At 43.0% G+C, this 15,877-nt stretch overlaps 2 protein-coding genes across 2 annotated transcripts; both read left to right on the top strand.

Annotated features, from left to right (window-relative positions):
* The first annotated feature begins 1,087 nt into the window (after positions 1–1,087).
* LOC101517730 (olfactory receptor 7A5-like) lies at positions 1,088–2,017 on the top strand. Its single transcript, XM_004586142.2, has one exon. The coding sequence runs from the start codon at positions 1,088–1,090 to the stop codon at positions 2,015–2,017; it is 930 nt and encodes a 309-aa protein (XP_004586199.1).
* Positions 2,018–12,132: 10,115 nt separating this feature from the next.
* Positions 12,133–13,059, top strand: LOC101523604 (olfactory receptor 7A10-like). Its single transcript, XM_058656208.1, has one exon. The coding sequence runs from the start codon at positions 12,133–12,135 to the stop codon at positions 13,057–13,059; it is 927 nt and encodes a 308-aa protein (XP_058512191.1).
* Positions 13,060–15,877: the final 2,818 nt, after the last annotated feature.

The following is a 15,877-nucleotide window of genomic DNA, read 5'->3' as shown; positions in this document are numbered from 1 at the left end:
GCTTGAGAGAAATGCTTTCTCTTGTTAGCTTTAGAATAAGATATTTCTTGAAGTACAACTTGCAACCAACGCTACAAAAATTTCTCTCACTCTGGCGTTTCCTACGGAAAGAAATACACAGATCAGTAGAAAAGGGCTGTGACACTTAGAACAGTGAGACCACAACTCGGTGATCACACGTTTTTGGAAAAGAGTTTTATTTCAAGCCCCCAATCCTTTTCCAAAAACTATTATGTGTAAAGGTGACTTGGTTATTCCTGCAAATGCTTCACTTCTGCACGTGCCCCTGGTTCTGATTCTGTCTGCCTGGGCAGGCTGTTTCTAGCCCTACCTAGCAATCAGCTAGAACACAGCATCATCCACCTGGAATCGCTTTACCTAATTTCTTTACCATCATACTGTTCACTGGTTTTCAAATGATATCTCCATTACCAGAAGATATGTACCTGATACTCTTTTTCTGCAGACAGTGCTGGGCATATGGTCAGAAGTCAGTTTATGCTGCACAAGTGTAAGGCAATTCCTTTTTTTAAGATTTATTTATTTTTATTGAAAAGTCAGATATACATAGAGGAGGAGAGAGAGAGGAAGATCTTCTGTCCAATGATTCACTCCCCAAGTGACTGCAACAGCTGGTGCTGCGCAAATCTGGAGCCAGGAGCTTCTTTCAGGTCTCCTATGTGGGTGCAGGGTCCCAAGGCTTTGGCCATCCTCAACTGCTTTCCCAAGCCACAAGCAGGGAGCTGGATGGGAAGTGGAGCAGCCGGGATTAGAACCGATGCCCATATGGGATCCCAGCACTTTCAAAGCAAGAACTTTAACTGCTATGCTATCAAGGTGGATCCGACAATTCCTTATTAAAACTACATGATATGTGCAGGAATTGTATGGCAAATAATAAAGGAAGCCTAATCAGAAATGCCATTACCAAGTCCCCACAATGATACCAAATCATGGGCATGATACAGATTTCAGTTTTATGTCTGCAAAAATATGAATGTTATCATTTTATCTACATACATAGTAACTGTAAGAAGTTTTTACATAACTTTTTTTACATCTCTATCCTAGAAGACTTCCTGAATACATGGAACCTCACAATAAATCCCAAATCTCAGAATTCCTTCTCCTGGGATTCACAGAGAACCCAACTCTACAGCCTCTCATCTTTGGACCCTTCCTTTCCATGTATCTGGTCACTGTCAGTGGGAACCTGCTCATTGTCCTGGCCATCCTCTCTGACACCCACCTCCACACGCCCATGTACTTCTTCCTCGCCAACCTGTCTTTCTATGATATGTGTCTCACCTCCACCATTGTCCCCAAGATGCTGGTGAACGTCTGGACTCAGAACAAAGCCATCAGCTACGCAGACTGCATCACACAGACGTTCTTCTTCTTGCTTTTTGTAGAGTTGGAGAACTTTGTCCTTGCTGTCATGGCATATGACCGGTTTGTGGCCATTTGTCACCCCCTGCACTACACACTCATTATGAACCCTCGGCTGTGTGTGCAGCTTGTTCTGGTGTGCTGGGTCATCAGTTCCCTGCATGCCTTGTTGCAAAGCTTAATGGTTTTACGTCTGTCCTTCTGTCTGCACTTGGAAATCCCTCACTTTTTCTGTGAGCTGAATCATGTGGTCCAACTTGCCTGCTCAGACACTTTTCTTAATGATGTCATCATGTATTTTTTTGCCATCTTACTGGGAGGAGGTCCCCTCGCTGGGATCCTGTATTCCTACTCTAAGATCATCTTCTCCATCCGCACCACTTACTCAGCTCAGGGCAAGTATAAAGCCTTTTCCACCTGTGCCTCTCACCTCTCGGTTGTCTCCTTGTTTTATGGCACAGGGCTGGGTGTCTATATTAGTTCTACTGCTACCCAAAACTCACATGCAAGTGCTAGGGCCTCACTGGTGTATACAGTGGTCACCCCCATGCTCAACCCCTTCATCTATAGCCTCAGGAATACAGATGTCAAGCTGGCTGTGAAAAGACTCTTTACACAGAAACTCTGAGATGGTCCATTGATCTGGAGCAAAGAAAGGGCCCATTGTTGTAGCTGTTTATGTTTGCAAGTTTAAAATTGTAACTTTTGGTCAAATTACAAACGCAGAATCTTCTCTTTGTGTGTTCGGTTTTCTTACAGTTTCTGTTCATCTGAATTACAACATCTATGCAATTTAAACAGCTTACTTGCAAACCCTTCTGTTCTGTGGAATATGTCTAATTTTTCCCTTTGTTGCTTTCCTATTTTCCCTAACTTCAGATCAAATATATCTGACAGTTTGTCTTGGACTTATTGACCATTTCCTGTGAAGGACAGAAGTGTTTTAGTTGGGTGTTATTCAACTTACTGCATTTTCTTACATTTTCATACTTGGAATTAACTTTTTTAAAGGATTCATTTATTTTGTTGGAAAGACAGATCTACAGAGATAAGGGGAGAGGAAAAGAGAGAGAAATCTGTGCACTGCTTCACTCCCCAAGTGAGCACAATTGGCCAGAGCTGAAGTTTCTGAAGCTGGAAGTCTGGGTCCTGGAGCCTGGAGCCTCTTCCATGTCTCCCATAAATTTACAGGGTCCCAAGGCTCTCAGCCATTCTTTCCATTTTTATATAAATGGAAAAATAAAGATTATTTTAAAAGGTCATCTTCCCTTATTGATCGGGTTTTTCCAGGTGGATTGATGAGTGGACATTGGAATTCCCAAGGGTGCGTTCCAGTCACAGGAAGGACTAATGCACTTGGACTATTCCCTCTGGACTGAAAACTAAAAGATGTTGATGCTGCCCTCAGAACCTCCATGGAGACCCTAAATAAACCAAAAGTAACACCACGCTAAGGAAATCAGAGTGGTGGAGGTGTATGCAGTGGGGTGTTTCTCTGCTCATCAACATTGAGTAGAAAGTGTAGGAGAAGCAGGCCAGGGTGCTGGGAAGGGTTTTAATGGCTGGGGAGTAATGCAGGCACTATAGCCGGAGTCCTCCCATTTGTGTAGCTGCATAACCTGAGGCCAGACTAGGCTGACTGGAAAAGCACAGAGCACCAACCTCATCCCAGTGGCCTTTCCAGCCCATCCAGCGGGCCTGAAATTGTGATGTCACACCACGTTCATCCTCCACCAAGCCTTTCACAATTACCCATACTGTTTCCTCACACAAGTCCAAAGGTGGACCCTCGGTGATAACTAGGTCATTCATGTGTACTATAGGACAGGAACCTCTGAGACCTCAGTTTTTCCTCCTTACATACGTAATTTCCTTGACTTCCTAATACAAATTCTTCCCTGATTATCGGATTAAATATTAGAATGTGTGCTTTCTCACTGGGTCTTACACCTGTATTTAGGTTGCAGTATCCATTTCAGTTCCCTGGGTCAGTGTCCACCACAGACACAGCAAACATGCCCCAGCAACACCTACTCCATTTCCTTGTGGTGGACCTGTTTATGTTCTGTACTATTTTGAAATGCTACCGTTATATACATCATGGACAGGATTCTGGTATCAGACCAAGAGCAAAGTTGTTGCAGCTGTAAAATGAATGCACAGGAGAGTTTGTGTTGGTGCGCCTGCTGTGTATTTTGGTTGTTCTCAGCAATGATACTCTGGGTGTAATTTACTACAATCATTTTGAAAGAAATTATTATTTGGGAAATTGACTCAAGAATACTTTTTTTTTTAATAAATTCATAGTCTTGTATAACTATCTGCAAAAGAAGTTTAATTTTGAAGTATGAAAAAGATAAAATGTGTGAGAGATACTTCTTGGATATCACAAATCTATCATCTTTTCTATGTATGCTGTCATCTCTGAGCCACGTGAGTTTTTGCTATCATAATATAACCTACACTTAAAATCACCTTAATACACGAAAAACATGTTTCTGCCACATTCATTCTCTACAAATAGTCCACAGCTTTCCACAATCTTAACTAATACACCCAACTCTTCTATTCCTCTTGCACTGTTACAAAGTCTCATAATATCTTAGGCTAAAACCATTCTTTCTTTCCTCAAAAACACTTATGCTCATATTTCTTCAGTTCCTCCACAGAACACACATTCCTGATCTTACACATTCATGTACTTTCTTAATTCTCACTGGTGATCCTATGCCATTTAGAATTTAAGTCCTTCAAAAATGGTGTGTGTAGTCTAGGTCTCCCCTTAACCCAGATACAGAAAAATAAATAATATTATTGTGGAAACAATGGTCTTCTCCACTTTCCTGTATCTCTTGACCCTTTCTGCCCTAATCAACTATGTAAAGATTATCAAAATAAAACATTTTTTTTTAATTTTCAAAATGATTAAAATATGCTGGTCAAACTCTGAAGAAAGTATGTAGTTTAAAAAACAAAAACATTCACACAACTACACATAGATTTCAAAATGTTTTTTCCAGGGTTAACATGCTTGCATTAAATATTTACTTTTTATGTGAAAAAGTGAGAGAGAAAAAGAGGTAGACATAAAGACAGAGATTTCCTGTTCCCTAAGTGGTCATAACAGCTGAAAAAGACCAGGTCAAAGCACATGGATGGCAGAGGCCCAGACATGCAGGCCATCTTCCATCACATTCTCAGACTCATTACAAGGACAATGGGTCAGAGATGAAGCACAACTTCCTAGGCTGCCTGGTCCCTAGGCAACTATTACAGTGTTGGGAGAAAAGCAGCTAGTAGCATTCTGGGCTGATTAATGCCAAATCTGTGTTAACTATACCACTATGCCAGCAAAATTGTTTATTGATTTTTTTCTTTCTTTTCTAAATGATAAATGGAGAAACTGGGGAACTCTATGCAGGGACATGTCACCATGGTCACAACGCAGAATGTCTGCAGCTTGCCTGGGGAAGGGTGTCTGGGTGCATATTGGAGTGGGACTGGCTGAGGGCATGTTTGATCTGGAAGGATAACTTCTTGGGTTATCCAAAGACTGGGCCACTGCACTTGCAGCAAGACAGGTAGGATGGAGTGGTTTAGACAGAGAAACCAGAGGACATGTCTGGGTCAGGCCAAGGAACCTGCCCATGTGGGATGCCTGCACTGTTATAAATAGCTCACCCACTGCCTGCTGGTCCATACAAAGGCTGGTGCTAGGTGGCATACTTGGCTGGGCAGGGCCACATTAGCTGTCTGCCAGTGTCAGAGTAGTGATGGGTCTCATGAAGATCAGACACAGCACCTAACAGAATGCAACAGAACTGAATTTGGATGTAGATTCTTTAGGAGGTTGGTGGTTTCACCTCTTGGACAACAACACCACTAGCTGGTGATGTGGAAAACTGGGGATGTGACAGTCCAAGACAGGCTGGACCAGAAATTCTTCAGACCAGAACCTAAGTGACACTCATGGGAGCTGGGACTAGGAGGAGACCAAGTGTGGCCAGCCTTGGTCTGGATCTGGATAGAGGGCATATATCATGCCAAGCAGAACCACCATCCCTGCTACGACATGTGAGGTCCTAGATTGTGAGCAGGCCGGCAAGCAGAACTTGGGGAAATCCCCTACAAGTTTGCAGTTTGCCCTGGGTAGCACAAGAGTTGTGGCTGGTTGTGGCCAAGAACTAAGCCAGGCAAATCTTCAGCATATCAGCATTTGTGTGGGCCAGGTAGAGGGCAGGCCATGGTGGGCCATGCCTGAGCACATGCTGGCACACAAGAGAGCCTGGACAGAATGTGGGCTGCAACCAGCAGGGCTGGACTGCAATACCCACCAGCAACAGCTGAGAGTGTGGGTGTGCCAAGCAAGGTTGGGTTGAACCCTTGCCAAAATGCACAAGTCCTGGTGCACAGAACATGCCTAGTAGCAGAACTTTGGAGACTCCTTTGCTGGGCTGCAGCTCCTACTGGTGAGTGTGAGAGGCAGGGTTATAGCTGGACCAGGCTTGGCAAGGCTGCAGCACCCATGAGCACATATGTAAGCTGGTCATCCACAGGTGCTTGCAAGAGCCATCCTCTGATGAGGCACTCAGCATTCCCTGCTAGATCAGATGATCTGGTTGTTATGTCTCCCATAATGTTCACTACTCAGGTATGAGTAACTGAGGAGACACAGTCCCAACACCTGCACTCCAGGTTTAGAGTCCAGTGATTCAGTTGGAGAGTCCCCAAAAGTCTTACCTGGGGTGATCTCAAACTTGACTCTTGTGTATGCTGGCCAGGGCAGGGTCAACGTAAGTCCATCACTTGCACCAGGCAATGGAGCTACTGGTATCCCAATCCTAATTCTCACATAGACTGACAAATGGCATGGCCCAGCGTAAGTACTGCCTAGCAGGGAAGTGCCCACAGTTCCTCTGCCAGGCATGTTCACAGTGCCAGATCTTCCAGGGGCTGCTGCAGTTATTCCCACCTTCAGTCTTGGAATTCATCAACTGGTGCTACAGACTGGCTCATCCAGACTGCCCCCAGTCACAGCTCTAGCTCTCATCAGTGACTGCAGTAGCCTAATCTTGCCTGGCATACACCAAGCCCCATCCGTCATAGGAACTAGTCTCTGCTGTGGTTCAACTAGCCAGGCCTGCACCTTGTACTGATTCTCAATTGTAGTACTGTGTGCTGTGGACTGACTCTGTCAGGATGCCCACAGGCCTAAGTCATCTATATGCCAATGGGTAAACAGCCTCTGCAGGCTCAGATGCGCTGGCTGCCATGTCTCCATGATGTCCACTATTCAGGCATTAGCAACAAAGGAGACACAACCCCAGCACCTGCACTCTAGGATTAGAGTCCAGTGATCCACTTGGAGAGACCCTAAAAACCTCATCTAGGGTGACATCAGACTAGATTCTTGTGTGCACCGCCCAGTGCAGGGTCAGATTTGGTCCATCACCTACACCAGGCAACAAACATAAACTGTTGCCTAGATCCAGTTAACCCATTAACCGATGGGTGTTGTGGCTCAGCAATAGGTATAGCCAGACAGGGAAGTTCCCACATTTCCCTTGTCAGGCATTTTCCCAGCACCAGACCTTGAACCTGTCAATGGCTGATGTAATCTTGCTTGAGAGGACTTACATTTAATCCTGGCACTTGTCAGCTGGACTGTGTCCTAGCTTAGCTGGCCTGCACCCATTCAGGCTCTTGTGTTTGCCAATTAATATGGAAGCCAGCCCAACCAGTATCACACCCTAACTGCCCCAACCCCAATCCAGCTCTCTCACTCACCACTGGAAGCAGCAGCCAGCAAGAGGGTCTCCAAAGTTACCCTTCCAGGCCTACTCTTAGCCCCTGGTCTTGTGTGTGCCAGTTGGTACTACAGCCCAGTCTGAGATGGCCCTCAACTTGCTGACCAGGATTAAACTCCTGGCTTCATGGAGGCCCACCCTGGCTATCATGGCCCATGGGGAGGAAGCCTGCTGATGGAAGATCTCTCCCTCCCATGCACTCTCACTGTCTTTTAAATGATCTTTAAAAATATGACTCAAAGAAAGTAAAATATTGCTTCTTTGACAGTGCTTCTCTTTTACATTGACAACTAAATGACATTAGTTCTCATCCTTCATTTTTAGATTCATGAAGACATTTCAGAAGCACTTTTGTGCACTCTAATATCAATTCAATAGTTTTGTAAAACATTATTCTCCTGGGCCCTGCATGGTATAGCTCAGTGGCTAAAGTCCTCAACTTACATTCGCAGGGATCCCACATGGGCGATGGTTCTAATCACGGCAGGCTCTACTTCCAATTCAGTTCCCTGATTGTGGCCTGGGAAAGCAACTGAGGATGGCTCAAAGCTTTGGGACCCTGCACCTGTGTGGATACCTGGAAGGGGATCTTGGCTCCCGGCTTCAGATTGTCACAGCTCCATCAGCTATGGCTACTTTGGAAGTGAATCAATAGACAGATCTTTTTCTCTGTCTCTCCTCCTCTGTGTAAATCCGACTTTGCAATAAAATAATAAGTACATTTTAAAAAGTGTATTAGCTTTCTTTATCAAGAAATGTCAAAATGTTTTATTTTAAACCTGGCCGAACTTTGAGGAGTGTGCATACCTTAAAAAGAAGCATAAAAACACACAGAAACTCAGACACACAACTACCCATCGATATTAAGTTTTTTGTTTTAACAAGGACTACCTTGCCTGTGTTAAGTATTTATTTATTTTTTTTTAATTGTAAGAGTGAGAGTGAGTGAAAAAAAATGTTAGACAGATAGCATGAAAGAGAGAGAGTAAAAGAGAGATCTTTTATTTTCTATGTGGTCTTAATAGCTGAAATGAGACCAGGTCAAATTACCTGGACGGCAGAGGACCAAACATGAAAGTCATCTTCCACCACATTCTCAGGCATGTTACAAAGACAATTGGCCTGACATGGAACACAACTGCCTAGGCTGCCATGTCCCTAGGTAAATATTACTGAGCTGGGAGAAAAGCAACTAGTAAATGGTGGGAGCTCTTGGGCTGGTTGATCTCAAATTGGTGCTAACTATGCCACTATGCAAGTATATTTAGTTATTCCTTTTTTGTTTAAATGATAAGTGAAGAAGCTGGGAAACTCCACTTGGGACATGTCAGGATGTGTGCTGCGCCCAGCTGAACAGAGTCCATGGATATGCCAGTTTCAGATCAGTTGAAGCACCTGTCAACACACACAAGACACAGGGAATTGTAACAGGCCTAGTAGGGAAACTCAGGAGACAGCCTTGCTGGGCTAAAGCTCACACTAGTGAATGTGAGAGTCAGAATTGTGTGCATACCACACTGGGCAAGGCCACAGCACCCACAAGCATTCATCTGGGCTGTTCTTGGGGAAGGTCTGTCTGGAATAGGACCTAGCACCCACTGGTGCTTGCAGGAGCCATCCTCTGAGGACTCATACAACATCCAATGCTGGCACACAAGAGCTGGCTGCCATGTCTCTCATGATATCCACAACTCAGGCATCAAAAACTGAGGAGACACAGTCCCAACACCTGCACTCAAGGGATGGAGTCCAGTGATCTAGTTGGTGAGTCCTCCAAGAAACCTCACCCAGGGTGACCTTAGGTTTGATTTTTGTGTGCATCAGCCAGGACAGGGTCAATTTAGTCTATCACCTACACCAGCCGATGGACATACTGGTGCCCAAATACAATTTGTGTGTGAACTAATGGGTGCTGTGACCCAGCAACAGGTACTTCCTGGCAGGGAGGTGCCCACAGCTTCCCATGCCAGGCATGTGCCCAACACCAGAGCTTATACCTAATAATGGCTGATGCAAACTTGCCTGAAAGGACTCATATTTAATCCTGGCACTTGTCAGCTGGACTGTGTCCTAGCTTAGCTGGCCTGCACCCATTAAGGCTCTTCTGTTTGACAGTGAGTATGGTAGCCAGCCCAGTCACACCCTAACTGTCCCACCCCTATTCCCAGCTCTCTCACTCACTACTGGAAGCAGCAGCCAGCAAGAGAGCCTGCAAAGTTACCCTGCCAGGGGTACTCTTAGCCCGTGGTCTTGTGTGAGTCAGCAGGTACTATAGGCTTGTCTGAGATGGTCCAATTGAGTAATCTTATTTTACTTTTATTTTTTAATACATATTTGCCTTATTTAAATTATCCTAATAAGACATTTGAAAAAACATTTTCATTAATTGGGGTTTATGAGAATTAATATGTGTGAACATTGTATTTGCATCTCCTTAAGTATTATCATATGTAAGTATCGAGAAACATAACTAATTATTTTTGAAATATTTAATACATTATTGTGAGCTAGGTCATAAATATTCAACATATTAGTCACAGGCTTAGAACACAACTAACCATCAAATTCATTAAGTAAAACTTTGAAAAATCAGTTTACCAGGAGTAGAAACAACAATCAAATCTCACGATGCTCTTTGCAGTTCTATATTATTTTTATATTCAGCATTAACTAGGAGAAAGACATGCTAATTGTCTTTAGGAACTGGCTTGTTACACTAAACATTTTAAGGTGAGACACTAAATGGCAGCTGTTTGTGATTGCCACAGAGCGGGGTTAAGAGAACAGAGGATTCACCTGAGTCCATCACGGCCTCTTGGGAAAAACCTGCAAGAAAATGGCTTTCTGTCATGGCCAGAGTCCCTCGGGGCCAGAAGGTGCTTGGAGGTCAGGGAGCTGCCTAATGAGCAGGTGCCAGGAGCTGTAAGTATATCCTCTGCTGTGTTCACTCAGACTGCGCAACCTTGGGCTATAAGCAGCCAGCTCGTTGCATTTGGGGTCGTGAGTCTGGCTCAGGGAGCAGAGCTTCTCTGCTTCCCTCTGCTGTGCCTGGAACAGAGCTTCAGTCTGCAGCATCCACCATCCAGGGAGGAATTTTGGCATCCATAAACACTTCCCACCTACAGTTCCCATGCAGGTGAGCCTGGCAGTCATGACAGTAGGGCTCTCAGGCTGTGGCCACAGAGAGCTATCCCTGGGAGTAAGCAAGAGCTGAATTAATCTATCTAGCACTTCCGGGAACATCTGGAGTTCTTTTTTGTTTAACTATTGAATGCATTTTTAGTGATTATCAAAGAGCAGGATAATGTTGGATCTCCAAGGGCAATAATCATTGCTGGTACAGAAAAGAAATTATGAAAGACGAATTCTAATAGAAAATGAGAGGCATAAGTTGCCTTGGGGTACCTATAGCCAACTTGGCAGCATTTGGAGATCTGGGGCAGTAGAGGAGGAAATTTCCATGTGGGGGGACACATGGTGGAGTGAAGTCGTATCACTTTTCTAGTGCAAATGCGCTTGGTTATTTACCATATGAAACTGATTAAAGACGGGGTGATCACAACCCCTGGCCCTGGAATAACTTCTGCACACTGAAACACCATTCTAGCCATTCATATTGTTAATTAAGGGACGTTACAGACTATCCTAGTATTGACAGGAAAGGGCCTGGTGAGAGTAGAAGCTTGTATGGAAATCCTGATGGTAGTAGTTACTGGAACACTCATGTCTCTGGGTCTTCTGTCTTCTCTCACACACTGCTCTCACATGACTTAATGTTAACTTAATGATGCAGTAAGAACTCTTTCAAAGACACCTGCATCATAGTTATCACATTATTTGTATGTTGGGTACACACAATTGTTTCCAGTCACTTGTCTTTTCTCCTACACTTCCAGTGCTTTCCTGGTGTACTATCAGGTGAGAGAGTTTTATTTCTCTCTTTATTATCTTCTTAACCTACAAAGATCGGCCATTGTCAACAGCTTATTTCCTGCCATGGAGTCCTTTGCTGTGTACTTGAGTGTACTGCAGTGCTATGAAAAATGTATTTAGAAAGTAAGTTGTTATGCTGGAATATACCTGACACAAAAATATCTTAATCCATTCTTAGGAGAGGTCGCCAAAATTTGGAGAACTCTCTATTTTGCAGAGCCATGCACAGAAATAATGAATCTGTTGATGCATTTCCCATTTATTTTAGTGGACCTTTTCAGTAAAAATTAAGAGGACGTGTAAAAGCTTATATTTTTCTGTTGTCAAAATCATAAATACATCCTGGGTTCAAACCACAGTTTCATTAATAATACAAAAATGTGGTGCCGCAAACTGAGTCTTAATAAGTCAGATATATATATACATATATATATACATATATATATATACATATACATATATATATACATATACATATATAGCCAACATGCTTCAAGTTAAGCTGTCCTTATCATTTGACATGCATTGTGATTCCTCTTTGTTTAGCATGATTGAGTCATTTACTCAAAGTCATAACACTTCTGACTTCAGTTACACCATGTGGAGGAAGATCCCTTTATTTTCATATGCAGAACTGAATCCCACAATCACTTCAGATTCTAGGAACCACACATCTTCCCCTGGTTTCTAGTCATATATGGGATTGGAAATTCAATGGAGAGCTTGTAACCACTGAGGAAAAGATATTTCTCCACTGATTAAAGAATACTACATTAAACACAAGATGTATTTGATACTTAAGGGAAGGATTGAGAGTGGGACTGAACTCTAATTCAGTGATCCCACTGTGAAGAAACAAATTGGACCTGAGCCATCTCAAAATGTACAAGGCACATACTGAAGGGAAAATATGTATTTTGAGTTTTAGCTATGTTGGGTAAGTCTATTGTGAATGAATATGATTCTAGATGAACAACTTCTTCCTGATAGTGACATGCACTACATGAAACTGAGAAACCAAACGCAGCTATCAGAATTCTTCCTCCTGGGACTCTCAGAAAACCCAGCACTGCAGCCTCTCATCTTTGGGCTGTTCCTCTCCATGTACCAGGTCACTGTAAGTGGGAACCTGCTCATTGTCATGGCCATCCTCACAGACCCCCACCTCCACACACCCATGTACTTCTTCCTCGCCAACCTGTCCATGGTGGATATCTGCTTCACCTCCACCACTGTCCCCAAGATGCTGGTGAACATCCAGACGCAGAGCCAAGCCATCAGCTATGCAGGCTGCATCACACAGATGTTTTTCTTCACAATCTTTGGAACATTAGATGATTTTCTGCTGGCTGTGATGGCCTATGACCGCTTTGTGGCCATCTGTCACCCCCTGAACTACATGGCCATCATGACGCCTTGGCTTTGTGTACAGCTAGTTCTGCTGTGTTGGATCACTGGTGTCCTGCATGCCTTATTAAACAGTTTACTGGTGCTGAGGCTAAGATTTTGCACACACATGGAAATCCACCACTTTTTCTGTGAGTTGAATCAGGTGGTCCACAGAGCCTGTTCTGACACCTTTCTCAATGACCTCCTATTGTACTTTGGAGCTGTGCTGCTGGCAGGAGGTCCCTTGGCTGGTATTCTGTACTCTTACTCTAAGATTGTCTCCTCCATCCGTGCCATCTCCTCAGCTCAGGGCAAGTATAAAGCCTTTTCCACCTGTGCCTCTCATCTCTTGACCATATCTCTATTTTATGGAACAAGCTTAGGTGTGTACCTCGGTGCCAGTGCTGCCTCAAGTTCAGCCTCAACTGCAGCAGCCTCGGTGACGTACACCGTGGTCACCCCCATGCTGAACCCCTTCATCTACAGCCTGAGGAATACAGACATGAAGAAGGCTCTGAAAAGAGTGTTGTTCCATAAATGACTGTGGAACCCACAGTGTTGGGACTGAGCAGTGTCAATAACTTCATGTCTCAGGTCTCAGAATCAGCCACTATGATGCATTTATCAGAGGAGGAAGCAGAGCTTGCTTTTTCTGTTCACTGTCTTTCTTTAATTATTTTTTATCATTAACTCCTGTGTCTACAAGGCAAATGAATGATCATTTCATTCATTGTGTGTTATCTATGCTAGCACACAATTTCTTTCTGAATATGCCTTTTCTCCCACATTTAGTGTAATCCTTGTTCCAGAAATAAAAGAGATCTAAATTTTTTAATTTATTCATTAATTACATTGTATTATGTGACACAGTTTCATAGGTACTGGGATTCTCCCCACCCTTCCCAAACCCTCCCCCATGGTGCCATGGTGGATTCCTCCACCTTGTTGCATAACCACAGTTCAAGTTCAGTTGAGATTCCTGCACTGCAAGCATATACCAAACATAGAGTCCAGCATCTTATTGTCCAGTCAAGTTCAATGGCTTCTTAGGAAGACCCTCTCTGGTTTGAAGGCAGAGCCCGCAGAGTATCGCCCTGATCAATTAAAAGCTCCAACATACCATCAGCAAAAATTTACATCATTATGGAATTAATTGACATAGCATTGAGTAACCAATATGTTCAAAATAAATGCAAGTTCTTAACCACATTCTGTAACCACCTGATTGACTAATGCTAAGGGAAATGAGCCAATCCTAAAAGGTTAGATACCACGTTTGCCTTAATTTAAGATGATATGATGTTATATAAAACATGTTATGTATGTTATGTTATATGTTGTGTATAAACTAAAATTGAAATGTCAATGAGATCTAAAATTTTATGCAGAAATAGAAATGCATGAGGAGTTAGTCTATGTGCTAACCAACATTTAACCCCATGTGTATTTTTACAGTGTATATACTACTTTTTCATTTCATGGTTATATTTTGTAGTATTCGCTTTTAACTACCATATAAATTTGCCTTTTGTGTAACTGACCTATTTCAGTTTGCATAATGTTTTCAGTTGCGCTACATTTATTGCAAAAAGGTAAGATTTCATCCTTTTAGTTGCTGGCTGGTAATGTACTTTATATGCATATCAGATATCTGTGGATGGAATGTTAATCAGCAAAACAATTGCAGATGCTCCTGAATTGTTTTAGGTGAAGTGTGCAGAATTGAAATATCCACATTTCTCATGCTTTCTTGTGAAATAACATGGTTTCTTGTGAAATAACATCATACGACACTATTCCCTGTTCTCCTTCTTAGCTGTTAGTTTAGTTTTCTGATAAGAATAATTCTAGTAAGATGTTTGCACATTCTACTCAATCCATATAAGTAAGATATATATATTATGCTTTTTTAATATGTGATGTTAATATACAACCCCCACAGAAAGCCACAATGTGTAAGAACGAAACTGGCGACCAATCTACTGCACATGCTACCAGACACAGGACCCACAGTTGTAGGGTTGGTCCAGTGGCATTTTTAGGGTCATTTTTCTGGGTTGCTGTTCCCTCTGTGGTACATGAGGGCTGAGCTTGTCTTGGGACATGACTGCGTACAGCCACAGCACCCACTGGTTTGCTGACCATAGAGGGCAGAACAAGTTGATCAACTACCCCAGTGCAACTTGACAGCAAATTTCTGGACAAAAGGAGACTCAAAAGTGGACTATGAAAGCGAATCCAGCTCAGAAAGTTTTCCTCATCCTCGGAACAGAATTGCAAGCAGCATCTCAGAAATATCAAAAACAAATGAACAGAACCCTCAGAAAATACTCCAAAATGGGGACCCTGGGATGACATTGGGTGGCAATTCCCCCACCCCCGCAGTAATGTGGTAGTTGGGAGGCTGGGCGTGGCTTCTCCTTTTGTATCTGCCTCTCCACCATCTCCAGGGAGAAGAAGAAAATGTGTGAACAAGGCTCTCACCCACTATTCCATAATCCTCAACCCTCCCCACCCTGATCAGCTATGTAAACATTTTCACTAATAAAATAAAAAACAATAAAACTGGCATCTTGTGTATTGGTTATTTTATTAAACAATAATTATACTGCTTGTCTATACTCTGGTACAGCAGTAGTCTTTCTGCTTTTTACTTGTCATGGTGTCTATGATTATACAGTTGGAGTTACATTACTGTTAAAAATTAAAGAAACAAGGAAGGAAGTAGAGATTGAGGCAGTAATATATGACAGATTTCTTAGATTTGTTATCTATAAAATACATGACACCTGTGCTGTTTATAGCCTTAATTTTTTAATAATTAATTTTATTTTGCTTAATGTTAAACTTGTTGATAAGAGGAGTGGGGTAGGACAAGCATTAGGGAAAAGTGAGTGTGATCTTTGTTTTCCAATTTTCTATTTCTCCTTTCTGTTTCAGGAAGTGGGGATATAAGGCGAGAAGCCTTACCCAGCCTTACCCAGCCTTACCCAGCCCTCAACCACCCCAGTACCCAAGGATGGGGAAACATCACCCATTACCAACACATGTCCCATTGTGGCACACACTCTGAGGGTCTTGACCAGGTGGTGTTGATAGTTCTGAAATGTTGACAGTCTCATCAATCCAAGTATGATGGAGCCCTTTCAGTGTTCTTTAGTCACCTCAGAGTCTTCATTCGCTCAGATATATACTGGCATCATTTGGCTGAGGCAGTTATCCAATTTATTCTGTCTTCCTTTCCCTGGATAGTACAGATGTACCCTGCAGGGATCATTTCCTCCATGGAAGATCAGTTTTCACAGGTAGGCCAAGGGCCTGGGCCAGTTTTCTCAGGATCCAACATACCAACACCCACG

The sequence above is a fragment of the Ochotona princeps genome, chromosome 28 (genome assembly GCF_030435755.1).
Source record: "Ochotona princeps isolate mOchPri1 chromosome 28, mOchPri1.hap1, whole genome shotgun sequence".
Taxonomy (NCBI): domain Eukaryota; kingdom Metazoa; phylum Chordata; class Mammalia; order Lagomorpha; family Ochotonidae; genus Ochotona; species Ochotona princeps.
The sequence above is the reverse complement of the archived record's forward strand: the minus strand, read 5'-3'. Positions and strand labels throughout refer to the sequence as shown.